The sequence below is a fragment of the Ranitomeya variabilis genome, chromosome 3, assembly GCF_051348905.1.
Source record: "Ranitomeya variabilis isolate aRanVar5 chromosome 3, aRanVar5.hap1, whole genome shotgun sequence".
NCBI classification, from domain to species: Eukaryota; Metazoa; Chordata; class Amphibia; order Anura; family Dendrobatidae; genus Ranitomeya; species Ranitomeya variabilis.
Genome location: NC_135234.1, coordinates 98,281,631 through 98,295,950, shown reverse-complemented (window position 1 = coordinate 98,295,950; position 14,320 = coordinate 98,281,631). Strand labels below are relative to the sequence as shown.

The 14,320-nt window shown below is 43.7% G+C and overlaps 1 protein-coding gene across 1 annotated transcript in view; it reads right to left on the bottom strand.

Moving 5' to 3' along the window:
* The window catches only part of METTL16 (methyltransferase 16, RNA N6-adenosine), a 106,302-nt gene that overhangs the window by 81,380 nt on the left and 10,602 nt on the right, over positions 1-14,320 (bottom strand). Inside the window, exon 3 of the mRNA XM_077294411.1 lies at positions 10,497-10,696. Within this exon, the coding sequence (XP_077150526.1) occupies positions 10,497-10,696 (200 nt within the window). The remainder of the gene's footprint in view (positions 1-10,496; positions 10,697-14,320) is intronic.

Sequence of the window (14,320 nt, the reverse complement as noted above, 5' to 3'; positions counted from 1 at the left end):
TATATTTGTGGTCTTTTTCCTACCCAGTAATACATCCAGGAAGTGCGTCCAAGGTGCCACAGTCTCCACTACAGAGAATGTATTAGCGCAACGTCACTTCTGGAGTAATTTCCACTTCTACAGTTCGTGAGGGCTCTCTTTTGCCATGTACTGACAGACTCTGATGTTTTAGGTTGTGATTCCCCCTCCTCTTCTATTCTTCTTCTTCACACTCATACACAGGATACAAGACTCCACAACCCCTTTTCTGACTATTCAGTATATACTTATCTCCCTATCTACAGTAAGCACAGAACAGCCTGTGTGCTCTGCCCTCCCTCATGACTTGGATGCTTTTCCTTATCTCCACACTGGGATATAATGTCCTTCTTCACTACTATCTCTATCACTGGCATATAAGATAGGTACTGTGAACAAGAATAGACACAGTGAATTGATCTTGGTAGTAAAGGCCCCGTCTCACTAAGCGATTTACCAACGATCACGACCAGCGATACGACCTGGCCGTGATCGTTGGTAAGTCGCTGTGTGGTCGCTGGGGAGCTGTCACACAGACAGCTCTCTCCAGCGACCAACGATCAGGGGAACGACTTCGGCATCGTTGAAACTGTCTTCAACGATGCCGAAGTCCCCCTGCAGCACCCGGGTAACCAGGGTAAACATCGGGTTACTAAGCGCAGGGCCGCGCTTAGTAACCCGATGTTTACCCTGGTTACCAAAAAAACAAACAGTACATACTCGCCTTTCGGTGTCCAGGTCCCTTGCCGTCTGCTTCCTGCTCTGACTGAGCCGCCGTACAGCGAGAGCGCAGCGGTGACGTCACTGCTGTGCTCTCACTTCTCACTGTACGGCCGGCAGTCAGTGAGAGCAGGAAGCAGACGGCAAGGGACCTGGACACCGGAATGTGAGGATGTACTGTTTGTTTTTTTTTACATTTACGCTGGTAACCAGGGTAAACATCGGGTTACTAAGCGCGGCCCTGCGCTTAGTAACCCGATGTTTACCCTGGTTACCAGTGAAGACATCGCTGGATCGGTGTCACACACACCGATTCAGCGATGTCAGCGGGGCCTCAACGACCAAAAAAAGGTCCAGGCCATTCCGACACGACCAGCGATCTCGCAGCAGGGGCCTGATCGCTGGTACGTGTCACACATAGCGAGATCGCTATGGAGGTCGCTGTTGCGTCACAAAACTTGTGACTCAGCAGCGATCTCGCTAGCGATCTCGCTATGTGAGACGGGGCCTTTACATGAATGTCATGATACACATGATACATGTGTGCACGTTGAGTTTATAGAGCAGAAACTGAGAGCAAACTCTCAAAATCCTCCTCCAAATCGCAAAACTCCTCAAAAACATTTTTCCAAAAACTCAGCAGATAATCTCTTTGCACAGACCTCAAAAGGGAAAATTATTTTGAGAAAGCTATTTTTTGCCCATTACTGAGAAGATAGACTACAAAAAAAGTGAAAGAAAAGTGAATAAAACGTAAAAAAGAAAACAAAAAAAAACATTTTGCACAGTATCAAAAAAAATTAATACATTTTCTACCTTTTTTGTAATGAATATTGTATATATTATTCATATTCATTACAAAAATAATGGAAAGCCGTTTAAAAAAAAAAAAAAAACAGGAAAAGCTGATTTTTTTGTTAGGCTATGTGCACACGTTGCGGATTTGCTGCGGATCCGCAGCGTTTTTTGAGGTGCAGAAACACTGCAGATCCGCAATTGATTTACAGTGCAATGTAAATCAATGAGAAAAATAAAATAATGTGCACACTTTGCGGAAACGCTGCGGATTAAAAGAAGTAGCATGTCACTGCTTTTTTGTGAATCCGCAGCGTTTTTGTACCCACTCCATTACAGAAAACCGCAGGGGTAAAAACCGCAGCAAATCCGCAAGAAAACCGCAGCAAAAAACGCTGCGGAACCGCACAAAAACTGCGACAAATCCGCAGGTGCGTTTTCTGCCAGGAGAGACAGAATCCGCACCAGAAATTCCTAAGCCTAATCCGCAACGTGTGCACATAGCCTAACTGTACAAAAAATAAAGTGGGTATATTCTCACAATGACCTTGTCTGAAGAACTTCTCATCTCAAAAAAAAAGATCAATGGTATCAGAATTGTTAATTGTGCAGTCAGCTCCTTTTGTGGACAGGGATTCGTTAATTTATGCACAGACACAGTGGATGTGGTGACACAGCAGTCCTGACAAGTGGGATGAGACATGGGAGTCACATACACCAGGCACGCACAACCTGGATGATTGTCACACATGGCTGCTTGTGCTAAAGGGGAAGGCTGCCCCTTCCATGGCTGATTTCATTGCCTCGGCACATGCAGTGAACTGTGATTTAGGAGGTTTGGAAGCCAAATGCGACATCTAACCCTCTGTACAGCAGGGAAGGCGGCAGGATTATGGTAATGAACACACAGCTCTACGTGCTCCTCTCGGTCCATATGCTCCAGAATAATGCTGGATCAGTGGAAGCAGCGAACACAAGGCACAGCACATTGCCTACAGGATGCAGCCTCAAAAACTAATGAGAACACCATCACCCATCCTGACAAGATTCTCTATTCCACCCCCCAGAGACTACTCATTGCAATGCTTGGGGGTTATTTCAGACAGGCTCACCGTATATATATTATATATATACACACACATATAATGATATGTCACCTAGTCTACTGCTGCAGCCAATCACAGGCCTCAGTAGTGTACAGCATGAGACTACTGAGGCAAACGATTGGCTGCAGACGTATATGTAGACAGCTCATTAGGAATGCAGACATGCAAACAATGACGGCCAGTGAGCAATTTAATGGTTCAGTGTAGGATATTTTGCCGTTATATCAAAATACCTATTGCTAACGTTTTTTAATCTTGGAAAAACCCCTTTAATGGAAATCGCTCAGTAAAGACCAAACATATGATACAAGGACAAACGATGTTTAACCCCTTCATGACCTTGGGATTTTCCGTTTTTCCGTGTTCGTTATTCGCTCCCCTCCTTCCCAGCGCCATAACTTTTTTATTTTTCCGTCAATTTGGCCATGTGAGAGCTTATTTTTTGCGGGATGAGTTGTACTTTTGAACGACATCATTGGTTTTACCATGTCGTGTACTAGAAAACGGGAAAAAAAATTCCAAGTGCGGTGAAATTGCAAAAAAAGTGCAGTCCCACACTTGTTTTTTGTTTGGCTTTTTTGGTAGATTCACTAAATGCTAAAACTGACCTGCCAATATGATTCTCCAGGTCACTACGAATTCATAGACACCTAACATGACTAGGTTATTTTTTATCTAAGTGGTGACAAACATTTTCAAACTTTTCTAAAAAAAAAAAAATAAAATTGCGCCATTTTCCGATACTCGTAGCGTCTCCATTTTTCATGATCTGGGGTCGGTTGAGGGCTTATATTTTGCGTGCTGAGCTGGCGTTTTTAATGATACCATTACGGTGCAGATACGTTCTTTTGATTGCCCGTTATTGCATTTTAATGCAATGTCGCGGCAACCAAAAAAACATAATTCTGGTGTTTCTAATTTTTTTCTCGCTACGCCGTTTAGCGATCAGGTTAATGCTTCTTTTTTTTTTATTGATAGATCGGGCGATTCTGAACGCAGCGATACCAAATATGTGTAGGTTTGATTATTTTTTTTATTTATTTTGATTGGGGCGAAAGGGGGGTGATTCAAACTTTTATATTTTTTTCACATTTTTTTTTCTTTTTTTTTTTTTTTTACTTTTGCCATGCTTCAATAGCCTCAATAGCAGAGTTCGCATCTCGGCTTCAGGAAAATGGCCGCCGCGATCTCCATCTGCGCACGCGCGGCATCCCGCAGCCATTTTCCTGAAGCCCCGGGCAGCAGAGCGCTCAATCTGCGCACGCGCGGCCACAGGAAGATGGCCGCCCCCACCGATCACCAGGGGAATAGCGCAGATCGCGCTCTTTTCCCTCCCCTGTGCAGTGGATTCTGGACTTGGGCATGCGCAAACCACTACGCCACCAACGGAAAACTAAGCAAGATCTGGGGGAAGACACCACGCCCATCTGAACAGACCAGCCTGATTGACAGGCGAAAACGACTACTTTGGTAACGTATTTCGGCAGCATAGGTGGGGAATCGGGGTCCACAAAATACACTATTGTAATGCACAGCTCAGGCCCTATTTAACAGTATTTTTATCTCATACGGAAAAAACGGGGTGACAGGTTCACTTTAATAGCTATATGTGCATGTATACTGCTGAAAAAATAAAGGGAACACTAAAATACCACATCCTAGATATCACTGAATTAAATATTCCAGTTGTAAATCTTTATTCATTACATAGTGGAATGTGTTGAGAACAATAAAACCTAAAAATGATCAATGTAAATCAAAATTAACATCCCATGGGAGGTCTGGAGTTGGAATGGTGCTCAAAATCAAAGTGGAAAATCAAATTACAGGCTGATCCAACTTCAGTGGAAATGCTTCAAGACAAGGAAATGATGCTCAGTAGTGTGTGAGGCCTCCACGTGCCTGTATGGCCTCCCTACAACGCCTGGGCATGCTCCTGATGAGGTGTCAGATGTTCTCCAGAGGGATCTCCTCCCAGACCTGAATTACAGCATCAGTCAACCCCTGGACAGTCTGTGGTGTATTGTGGCGTTGGTGGATGAAACATGATGTAACAGATGTGCTAAATTGGATTCGTGTCTGGGGAATGGGCGGGCCAGTGCACAGCATCAATACCTTCACCACGCAGGAACTGCTGACACACTTCAGCCTTATATGGCCTAGCATTGTCAGGGAACCCAGGGCCCACTGCACCTGCATATGGTCACACTATCGGTCTGAGGACCTCATCCCAGTACCTAATGGCAATCAGGGTACCTCTGGCTAGGACATGGAGGGCTGTGAGGTCCTCCAAAGAAATGCCTCCCCATACTATTACTGACCCACAGCCACGGCATCTCCTGACTCTGTCACATGTGCTCAGTGTGAACCTGCTCTCATTTGTGAAGACCATAGGGTGCCATTGTCGAATCTGCCAATCTTGGTGTCATCTGGCAAATGCCAATCGCACTGCAAGGTATTGGGCTGTAACCTCAACACCCACTTGTGAATGTCAGGCCCTCATACCACCCTCATGGAGTCTGTTTCTGACAGTATGAGCATACACATGGATGTTAATCAACTGCTAGAGGTAATTTTGCAAGGCTCTGGCACTGCACCTCCTTGCACAAAGGAAGAGGTCCTGCTGCTAGGTTGTTGCCCTCCTATGGCCCCCTCCACTTTCCTGATGTACTGGCCTGTCTCCAGGTATCTCCTCCATACTCTTAACACTGTTCTAACAGACACAGCTGCCCTTCTAGCGACAGCTCGCACTGATGTGCCATCTTGGATAAGCTGCACTACCTGAGAAACTTCTGTGGGTTGTAGACACCGCCACATGATACTGAACAGTACCTCTAGGGGTGAGGGCTATGACAAATTGCAAAAGTGACCAAACCAGTCAAAAAGGATAAGAACAGAGAAAAGGTCTGTGGTAACCCCTTGCAAAACCACTCCTTTATAAGGGATATCTTGGTAATTGCCTTTCATTTCTACCTGTTGTCTGTTCCATTTGCACAACAGCAGGAGAAATTGATTCACAATCAGTGTTTCATAACTGGACAGGTTGATTTCACAGAAGTGTGACTGACTTCAAGTTACATCGTGTTGTTTAAGTGTTCCCTTTATTTTTTGAGCAGTATACTATTATATACACACATATATAGCTATTTAAAAGCGTTTCTCCTGGTGTCATATGTTTGTCTTTACGGAGTGATTTCCATTAAAGGGGTTTTCCAAGATTAAAAATCATTAGCAAAGGGTATTGTCACGACTCTTGTCAGGTGTTCCAGGGGCAGAAGCTCTATCCCTGGCCCTAACGCTAGGGGGTGCTCTAGCTTGCCCTGTTCCCTGAGTTACTTCTTACGGTGAAGATGCCGCGGCCACGCACCTTGCCTTAGCTCCTGAATCCGCCCTCGGTCTGTATCCTTCTTCTGCCCAGGGAAGAGGGGAGAAGTAGTGTACCGTAATATACCAACAGACTAAAAAGGTAATACGAACAGGGGTAATGAAAAATACCAAACATACACACATATCACAGAGGTATGTACCGGGAAGAGGAGGATGAGGTAAAGTAGGAGAAGAAAGGGAATTATCATACACTCAAAACCAAGCAACAGTCACAGATGAATCCACCACACGCCTTCTCCAATAACTACCAGCAACAACCCGCAGCCATGCAGCAAAAGCTACCTCTGACAATGAGTGCTAGCCAGGGCACAGTTTATGTAGGAGATGGGAGCTGCTAACAGTGCACACAGCTGAGAGCCTTCATTCCAGGAGATCTCAGAGAAGATTAACCCCTGCACTGCCTATAGAAATTGATACCGTTAAATAAGAAGCTGAAGTGCTTCTATCCGTGAAGGAGTAGGAGAAATCATACACTGCAGTTTTCCGGCGCCTCTCCGTCGCGATAAACCAGTGACAGTTATTTTGATAAAACAGCAAAAGATCCTGCACTAAATGATTAAATTGCTCACTGGTCATTGTTTACATGGCTGTAGTGCTAATGAGCAGCCTACCTATATGTCTGCTGCAACCAGTCGTTTGCCTCAATGGTTTCGCGCTGTACACTGCTGAGGCCTGTGATTGGCTGCAGCAGTCAAAAGTAGGTGACATGTCAATACTAAAGTCAATCAAATAAACAAAGATCGTCAGAAGCACCGGAGAGGTAAATAGGACAGTGCCTATTTTATGACAATGCCTACCTGTTGCCACTTGAAAAATGTGTTAAATTAAGCAGAACCTTTAGAATGATAATTGAAGGACCAGTGAATATTAAGTCAGGTCCCATTTAAGTGCATTTATAAATAATGAGTTACCAGTTAGACTGTCCTCTGAAATCCTATATTCCTGTTCATTGCACAATTCATTTTGTAGTCTGCATGAGCGGCATGTAAAACTAAGCCGTATTTAAGGGATCATTATTATTTGCAGTTGAGACCTCAATTTTCCAATTCGTGTTTTTTCTTCCCTTAGTAAGGCTGAAATAAAAAATAAAGTTCTAAAAAATACAAATACCGTAGGTTAAAATTAGGCATCAAATACTATAGAGAAAAAATATATATTGTTATCAATATTTCTAGATTTGGGTTACACGTTCGGCGGGCACATCAAAACGCTGCATGGGGACACCTCCGCAAACAAAGCATGACCACGCACGTCCCTGCGTACACGATGTTAAAAGCTAGGTACGCAGGACGGATGCGGATGTATGCGGATCTGAAGGTAAGAAGTATGCAGCCCTATGCTGCGTACACAAACGCTAGTGTGAACCCGGCCTTACATTGCAATTTCTGCTCCAACCTATCACTGCAGGACTAGGTTTCATGTGCCAGACAGTCCAGCTAATCTCTGTAACCCCGCCCCCACCACTGATTGGTGGCTGGCTGACAATGTACACAGGAAGCTGCCAATCAGGGGTGTAGGCGGGGTTACGCAGAGCTCAGCATTCATAATACTGATACATTTAGAGCTGAGAAAACAGGGACTTTGTCACAATTCATTTTGGCTCCGCTATAATTTAAATGTAGATTTTTTCCCTTGAGGTCAGCAAGGGTTAAATGTCAGTTTCCTTGCTGGCAGCTGCTTTGATTGCTAGTCAGCTGATGTGGGTGGTGACCACTTCCACCATCCTTTAAAAAGTCACATGACCCATCAGCTGACTGCTGGTGAGAGAGTATTCTATGATGACCCAGCCTGGAGTTAAGAGCTCTCTGGTTACAGTGGTGCTTCTGCTGCGTTCGTGAAGTTCGTGGTCCTGGTGCCTACCCTCAGCTGTGTGGTGCTTCTCAGTGGGGACAGTGTTAAGTTCCATTTTCCTTTTTCCTCTCTGCTTTTTTGTTGTTGTTGTTGAGGCTAGCGTCCTTGCCAGCCAGGGCACTAGCCAGGGAATAGTGAGGAGACAGACAGGGTTTAGGCATCAGATGCCGGTGGGAGGGGGTAGGACCCACTTAGGGCCTTAGGGGAGTTTAGGGACAGGCACAGGTTGGAGTTCAGGAGGTGCCCCATCCCTACTGTTAGGGCCTTCCTCTCCCCATTCCATCTGCTTGCTTGGAGCAATTTGTTTAGTCCGCTGGACTTAAAGAATTTCACGAACCAATAGGTTTATCAAAACTGCAGAAAGCAGACCAGTGACATCACTGGAGTCAAGCTCTCTGGCCCTACATTATGCTGCTCTCAGATTGCAAAGAAGAAAAAAATTCTGACAGATTCCATTTAACATCCATTTCATTTATTGGTAAGATACAGCAAGTTATCTTAGCCATCATATTTCTGCTCCTTTAGCTGGCATAAACAGGGTCGAAGTAAAGGGCACCTGTAATTCAACTATTCCCACAGAAAAGGAATGAATAGACTGCACCTGAATGAAGCAACTATTAAAGGGGTTGCCCTGTCTATCCTTCGCATAGATCAATATCACATAGGTGTGGGTTCTGACATCCGCACCCCCATCTATTAGTTTCAGTAAACAGTGTGCGGGGCTGAAACAGCAGCTTGGCTGCTATCCAATGGAGCTGAGCTGCAGTTCTTGACAATGGCCACTACATAGTGGCTGGCGCCGCACTGTCCAGCACCATTCAATGGTTATACTCAGCGGCTAAAATCAGTGTTGGACACCTTATTATCGGATACTGATGACCTATACTAGTACATAATATCATTGGGGTAGACCATTTTCAATCCTAGATTGCAACTTTGTATATACACACTGAGGTGCCTTTACAAACTGGAAAAAAAAAAGATCACTTTTTTTTTTTTTAGGAGGGGTGGGGTGGTTTTAAAGCAATGTCACAAAACAGCAGGTCTGGTAACAAGACAAGAAAATCTGACAACTATCAATGCACATTAAAGCTTAATGTATAAAAACAATCCAAATATTTGCATGCGGGCATACTCTGATCCAGCAAACACATGGGTGCAGCTAATCATCAATTAGAAGAGTTCCAGCAACAACTGTCGACCCCACAAAAGCAACAGAGATCTGCCGTTTCCTCTTCATGCAGCAGATGGTGAGCAAGAAGAAGCATCAGCAAGTGTAGACAGCACAGCAGGAAGGGACATGAATGAGAGATGCGGTACACAGGCCAAATGAGCACAACAACAACAGACGTTTCCTGAAATACTGGGAATTGGTGAGCAAACCCCAAATATTACTGCAACACTTGAAAATCCCCAAGCAATGCTGATCTAATAAAGAATGACCTATTCGTTAACAAATGAATCAAACTCATCACCTCTAAAAAAAATGCTATTTACCTGCAAATATAGTGTTAATCTGCAGGTAAACAGCGTTTAAATAATTTCTGGCAGGCTTACTGGAGCAGCGGTTACAGGGAGAAAATGAAGTTTTATTCACACTGCAGCCGCTGCTTCAGTTAGCCAACAAGACTTACATTAAACACTATAAACCTTCACATTACCACTATAACTGCAGATAAAGTGTTTTTTCTGGAGGTGACCAGTATTTTAACCCGTTAATGATCACCGATACGACTTAAAACTGACCTGCGACATAAGAGAATAGCATGCGCCAACAGGTGACAATCCAGCAATTATCAACTGTACACTATAACAGACAACTTTCTGCATCAACCATGGTTGTTTAACCTCTTAAATACTGCTGTTCGGCACCTAGAGATCTTGATCGTGTGGTGCTGAGGTTTGCGATGACAATTCATGGCCAAATAACCTTAAAGTCTTCCAGCTACAATGGCCTGTTCAGAAGCTAGAAACATTTAGGTGGTAAAAATATTCTTTTTTCATTCCTGTTGCTTTGTATTAATTCCTGAAAAGAACTTGAAGGATTAATAAAGTACCCGAAAGCAATTTTGAATACGTTGAGGAGCGTGGTTATAAAAATGATATCACTTTTGGTGGATTCCAATATATAAGATCCCCAAAGTCACATCAAAACTGAATTGGTCGCTAAAAAAAAAAAAAAGTTTTGTAAATTCCCTCGAAAAAAAAATGAAGAATTACTGGTACATTTTTAAACCTTTTTAAATGTTAACACAATAAAACATTTTACAAATGGTGCTGATGTAAAGCGGACATGAGGAAAATGTTATTGACTATTGTTTTTGTGTGGTATGACTATCTGGATTAAAGGGATAATCATTCAAAGTTTCAAAATTGCTAATTTTTTTAAAATTTGTCAAACTGCTGATATTTTTTATAAATAAACACAAAACATATCAATCTAAGTTTACTATTATCATAAAGTATAATGTGTCACGATAAAACAATCTCCAAATCATTAGGCTAGATTCCAGAGTTATTGCTAGATAAAGTGACAATGGTCAGATTTCAAAAATGTAGCCTGGTCATTAAGAGGTTAAACACAATGTTATCCCAGTTTGAATCTAAGCACCATGTTACCTATGTCAATCCCGTGTCGGGCTGTTGTTTTGTCAGAACCATGGAAGTTGATCAGATCTTCCACCCAGTGAATATAGTTTAGCCTTAGTGGCACAGTGGGGATGAGCCTCTCTAAGGGTATGTCTATGGTCAAGCCAAAATCTTCCTTCAGCAGCGTACAGGTCAACGCACGGACAGCTTCAGGGTCTTTGAAGTTCAAGCTAGAAAAACAAAAATAGACAGCATAAGTCAAAGAAAAAAGTACTGTGGGCTTAAAAAAAAGGGGTTAAAACATACAATTAGGATAATAAAAGCAATTGTCAAATACACAGCTAGTTAATTAGGTTGCAGATTTCCACAGTGAATTTGGCCCCCTTGATGAATTTGGGTAAATCCACAGCATAAAAAATTTTCTTCAGAATCTAAAGGAATTTGCATTGAAAGCCTTGGCGCAAAAATCCTGCACGTGTGTACAAAGCCTAAAAAAAAAAAAGTATAGGAGAGAGCATTATCTGTATGAGTTAGCTCCTTCCCAGACATGTAACATAGTTTGTCACATGTCAGGTACCGGTGTATAAAGCTGGCTATGGAGATGAGCCCGTACCACACATTGTAGATGTCTTGTGTGATACACAGTTGGCATCTGTCTGTCACGCAGTGCCTTGGGACTGTAGGTGCTAACCAGGTCCCTAGAACTAGGGGTGCCCTATCTGTCCCTGTCCCCTGCATAACTCCTGAAGGTGGAGATGCCAGGGTCACAAGCCTTGCTATGCTTCTATTATCAACCCTTACTTATGTGTTCCCTTCCCCTATCCAGGGAGGTGAGAAACCGAAGTGTATAGGATAAGGCTGGAGTCACACTTGGCGTAAGACAATACGCCACGTATTATACGTCCGTACTACGTCCGTAATACGGAGAAATGTTCCCAAAATAGTGATCCGTAGTCAGGGTGTGTCAGCGTATTTTGCGCATGGCATCCTCCGTATGTAATCCGTATGGCATCCGTACTGCGAGATTTTCGCGCAGGCTTGCAAAACCGACATCTAATGGATTTATGTGCTCAAATGTTCGGGAAAACATATATACAGTATATATATATATATGTCATTGAGACACATATATATATATTCTGTATTTAGATTTCATTCAGCGCGATATCTGTGAACAGCCGGTAATTCAATTGCCGGCTTTTCATTTCTCCCTCACAAACCCGACAGGATATGAGACATGGTTTACGTACAGTAAACCATCTCATATCCCCTTTTTTTTTGCATATTCCACACTACTAATGTTAGTAGTGTGTATGTGCAAAATTTCAGCGCTGTAGCTGCTGAAATAAAGGGTTAAATGGCGGAAAAAATTGGCGTGGGCTCCCGCGCAATTTTCTCCCCCAGAGTGGTAAAGCCAGTGACTGAGGGCAGATATTAATAGCCAGGAGAGGGTCCATGGTTATTGGCCCCCCCGTGGGTAAAAACATCTGCCCCCAGCCACCCCAGAAAAGGCACATCAGGAAGATGCCCCTATTCTGGCACTTGGCCACTCTCTTCCCACTCCCTGTAGCGGTGGGATATGGGGTAATGAAGGGTTAATGCCACCTTGCTATTGTAAGGTGACATTAAGCCAGATTAATAATGGAGAGGCGTCAATTATGACACCTATCCATTATTAATCCAATTGTTGGAAAGGGTTAAAAAACACACACACACACACACATGATTTAAAAGTAGTTTAATGAAATAAACACAGCGGTTGTTGTAATAATTTATTGTTCTCTCACTCCATCAGGAACACCCTCGCTTGGAAAAATAATAAACGCACAAGATACATACCTTCTGGTGAACCGTCTCGTCCCACGAAGTAATCCATCTGAAGGGGTTAACTAATATTACAGGCACGAGCTGCGATAAACCACTCGCTCGTGCCTGTAATCCCCGGGTGCTGAAAGGAAAGCAGTGATCTATACTTACATTGAGTTGCGGTGATGCGCCCCTGCTGGATGTTCTCATGAACTGCAGCCTGGGAACTTTTTCCCACGCTCCAGGTCATATGAGGACATCCACCGGCGGGCGCATCACCGCGACTGAAGGAAATGTAGGTCAATGACCTACATTTCATTCATTCGCCAGGGATTACAAGCACGAGCACCGCTGCATTTAGCAGGGCTCCTGCCTGTAATATTAGTTAACCCCTTCAGATGGATTACTTCGTGGGACGAGACGGTTCACCAGAAGGTATGTATCTTGTGCGTTTATTATTTTTCCAAGCGAGGGTGTTCCTGATGGATTGAGAGAGCAATAAATTATTACAACAACCGCTGTGTTTATTTCATTAAACTACTTTTAAATCATGTGTGTGTGTGTGTTTTTTAACCCTTTCCAACAATTGGATTAATAATGGATAGGTGTCATAATTGACGCCTCTCCATTATTAATCTGGCTTAATGTCACCTTACAATAGCAAGGTGGCATTAACCCTTCATTACCCCATATCCCACCGCTACAGGGAGTGGGAAGAGAGTGGCCAAGTGCCAGAATAGGCGCATCTTCCAGATGTGCCTTTTCTGAGGTGGCTGGGGGCAGATGTTTGTAGCCAGGGGGGGCCAATAACCATGGACCCTCTCCTGGCTATTAATATCTGCCCTCAGTCACTGGCTTTACCATTCTGGCGGAGAAAATTGCGCGGGAGGCCACGCCAATTTTTTCCGCCATTTAACCCTTTATTTCAGCAGCTACAGCGCTGAAATTTTGCACATACACACTACTAACATTAGTAGTGTGGAATATGCAAAAAAAAGGGGATATGAGATGGTTTACTGTATGTAAACCATGTCTCATATCCTGTCGGGTTTGTGCAGGAGAAATGAAAAGCCGGCAATTGAATTACCGACTTTTCACTAACAGCGCTGAGTATTTCTCGCAAGTCACACTGCAGGTCCGTGTGGAATCCGTATTTTTCTCGCCCCCATAGACTTTCATTAGCGATTTTTTTGCGCAATACGCTGACAAACGCAGCATGCTGCGATTTTGTACGGCCGTAGAAAGCCGTATAATACTGAACCGTAATATACGGCTAATAGGAGCAGCCCCATTGAGAAGCATTGTGCCGTATGTAATGCGAGTTTTACGTACGTAGTTTTTGCGCTCTTACGTACGTAAAACACGCATGTGTGACCCCGGCCTAATACTAACCAGACAAACAAGGCAAGACGGACAGGGATAAATGAAAACAACAATAGTACTAAATACACACACCAAACAGAGTGGAACACAGGGGAGGTTTAGAAAGGTGAAACCAAATAGGAGAGGATGTGCACGCAGACAAATCTCCAAGCAACAATCTCCTAAACTAACGCAAAACATCAACTCCAACCACAAACTACACATCCAACTCCAAACCATGCAGTAAGAACTAACACTGGCAATCCCTAAATGCCAGAGACGAGCATATATAGAAGAGTGGAGGGGCCGACACTGAACAGCTGAGATCATCAAGGCTGGAAAGCTCCAGGAGCTTCAACTAAACAGATTAACCCTTGCACTGCCAGTAAAGAAGAAACCTGAACTGTTTAATAAGATGGTGAGGAACCTCTAACCAGTGCAGGAGTTCGTGAAACCAGATGCCGCAATCTTCTGGCTCCTCTCTGTTGCGGTATCCCTGTGACACTGCCTGTCAAAGCAGCAAATGGAGATCCCTCTAATTGCTACTTTTTAGCGATACTCTTTAACCATTTAAATGTCACTGTCCGTCACTCAAGCACCAGCTCTGTTCCCCTTCACTCCCCCTAATGTGATAATGGAGTGTTGATGGGTTGTCATGGCAGTAGGTCCCTATGGCTGCCATGTTA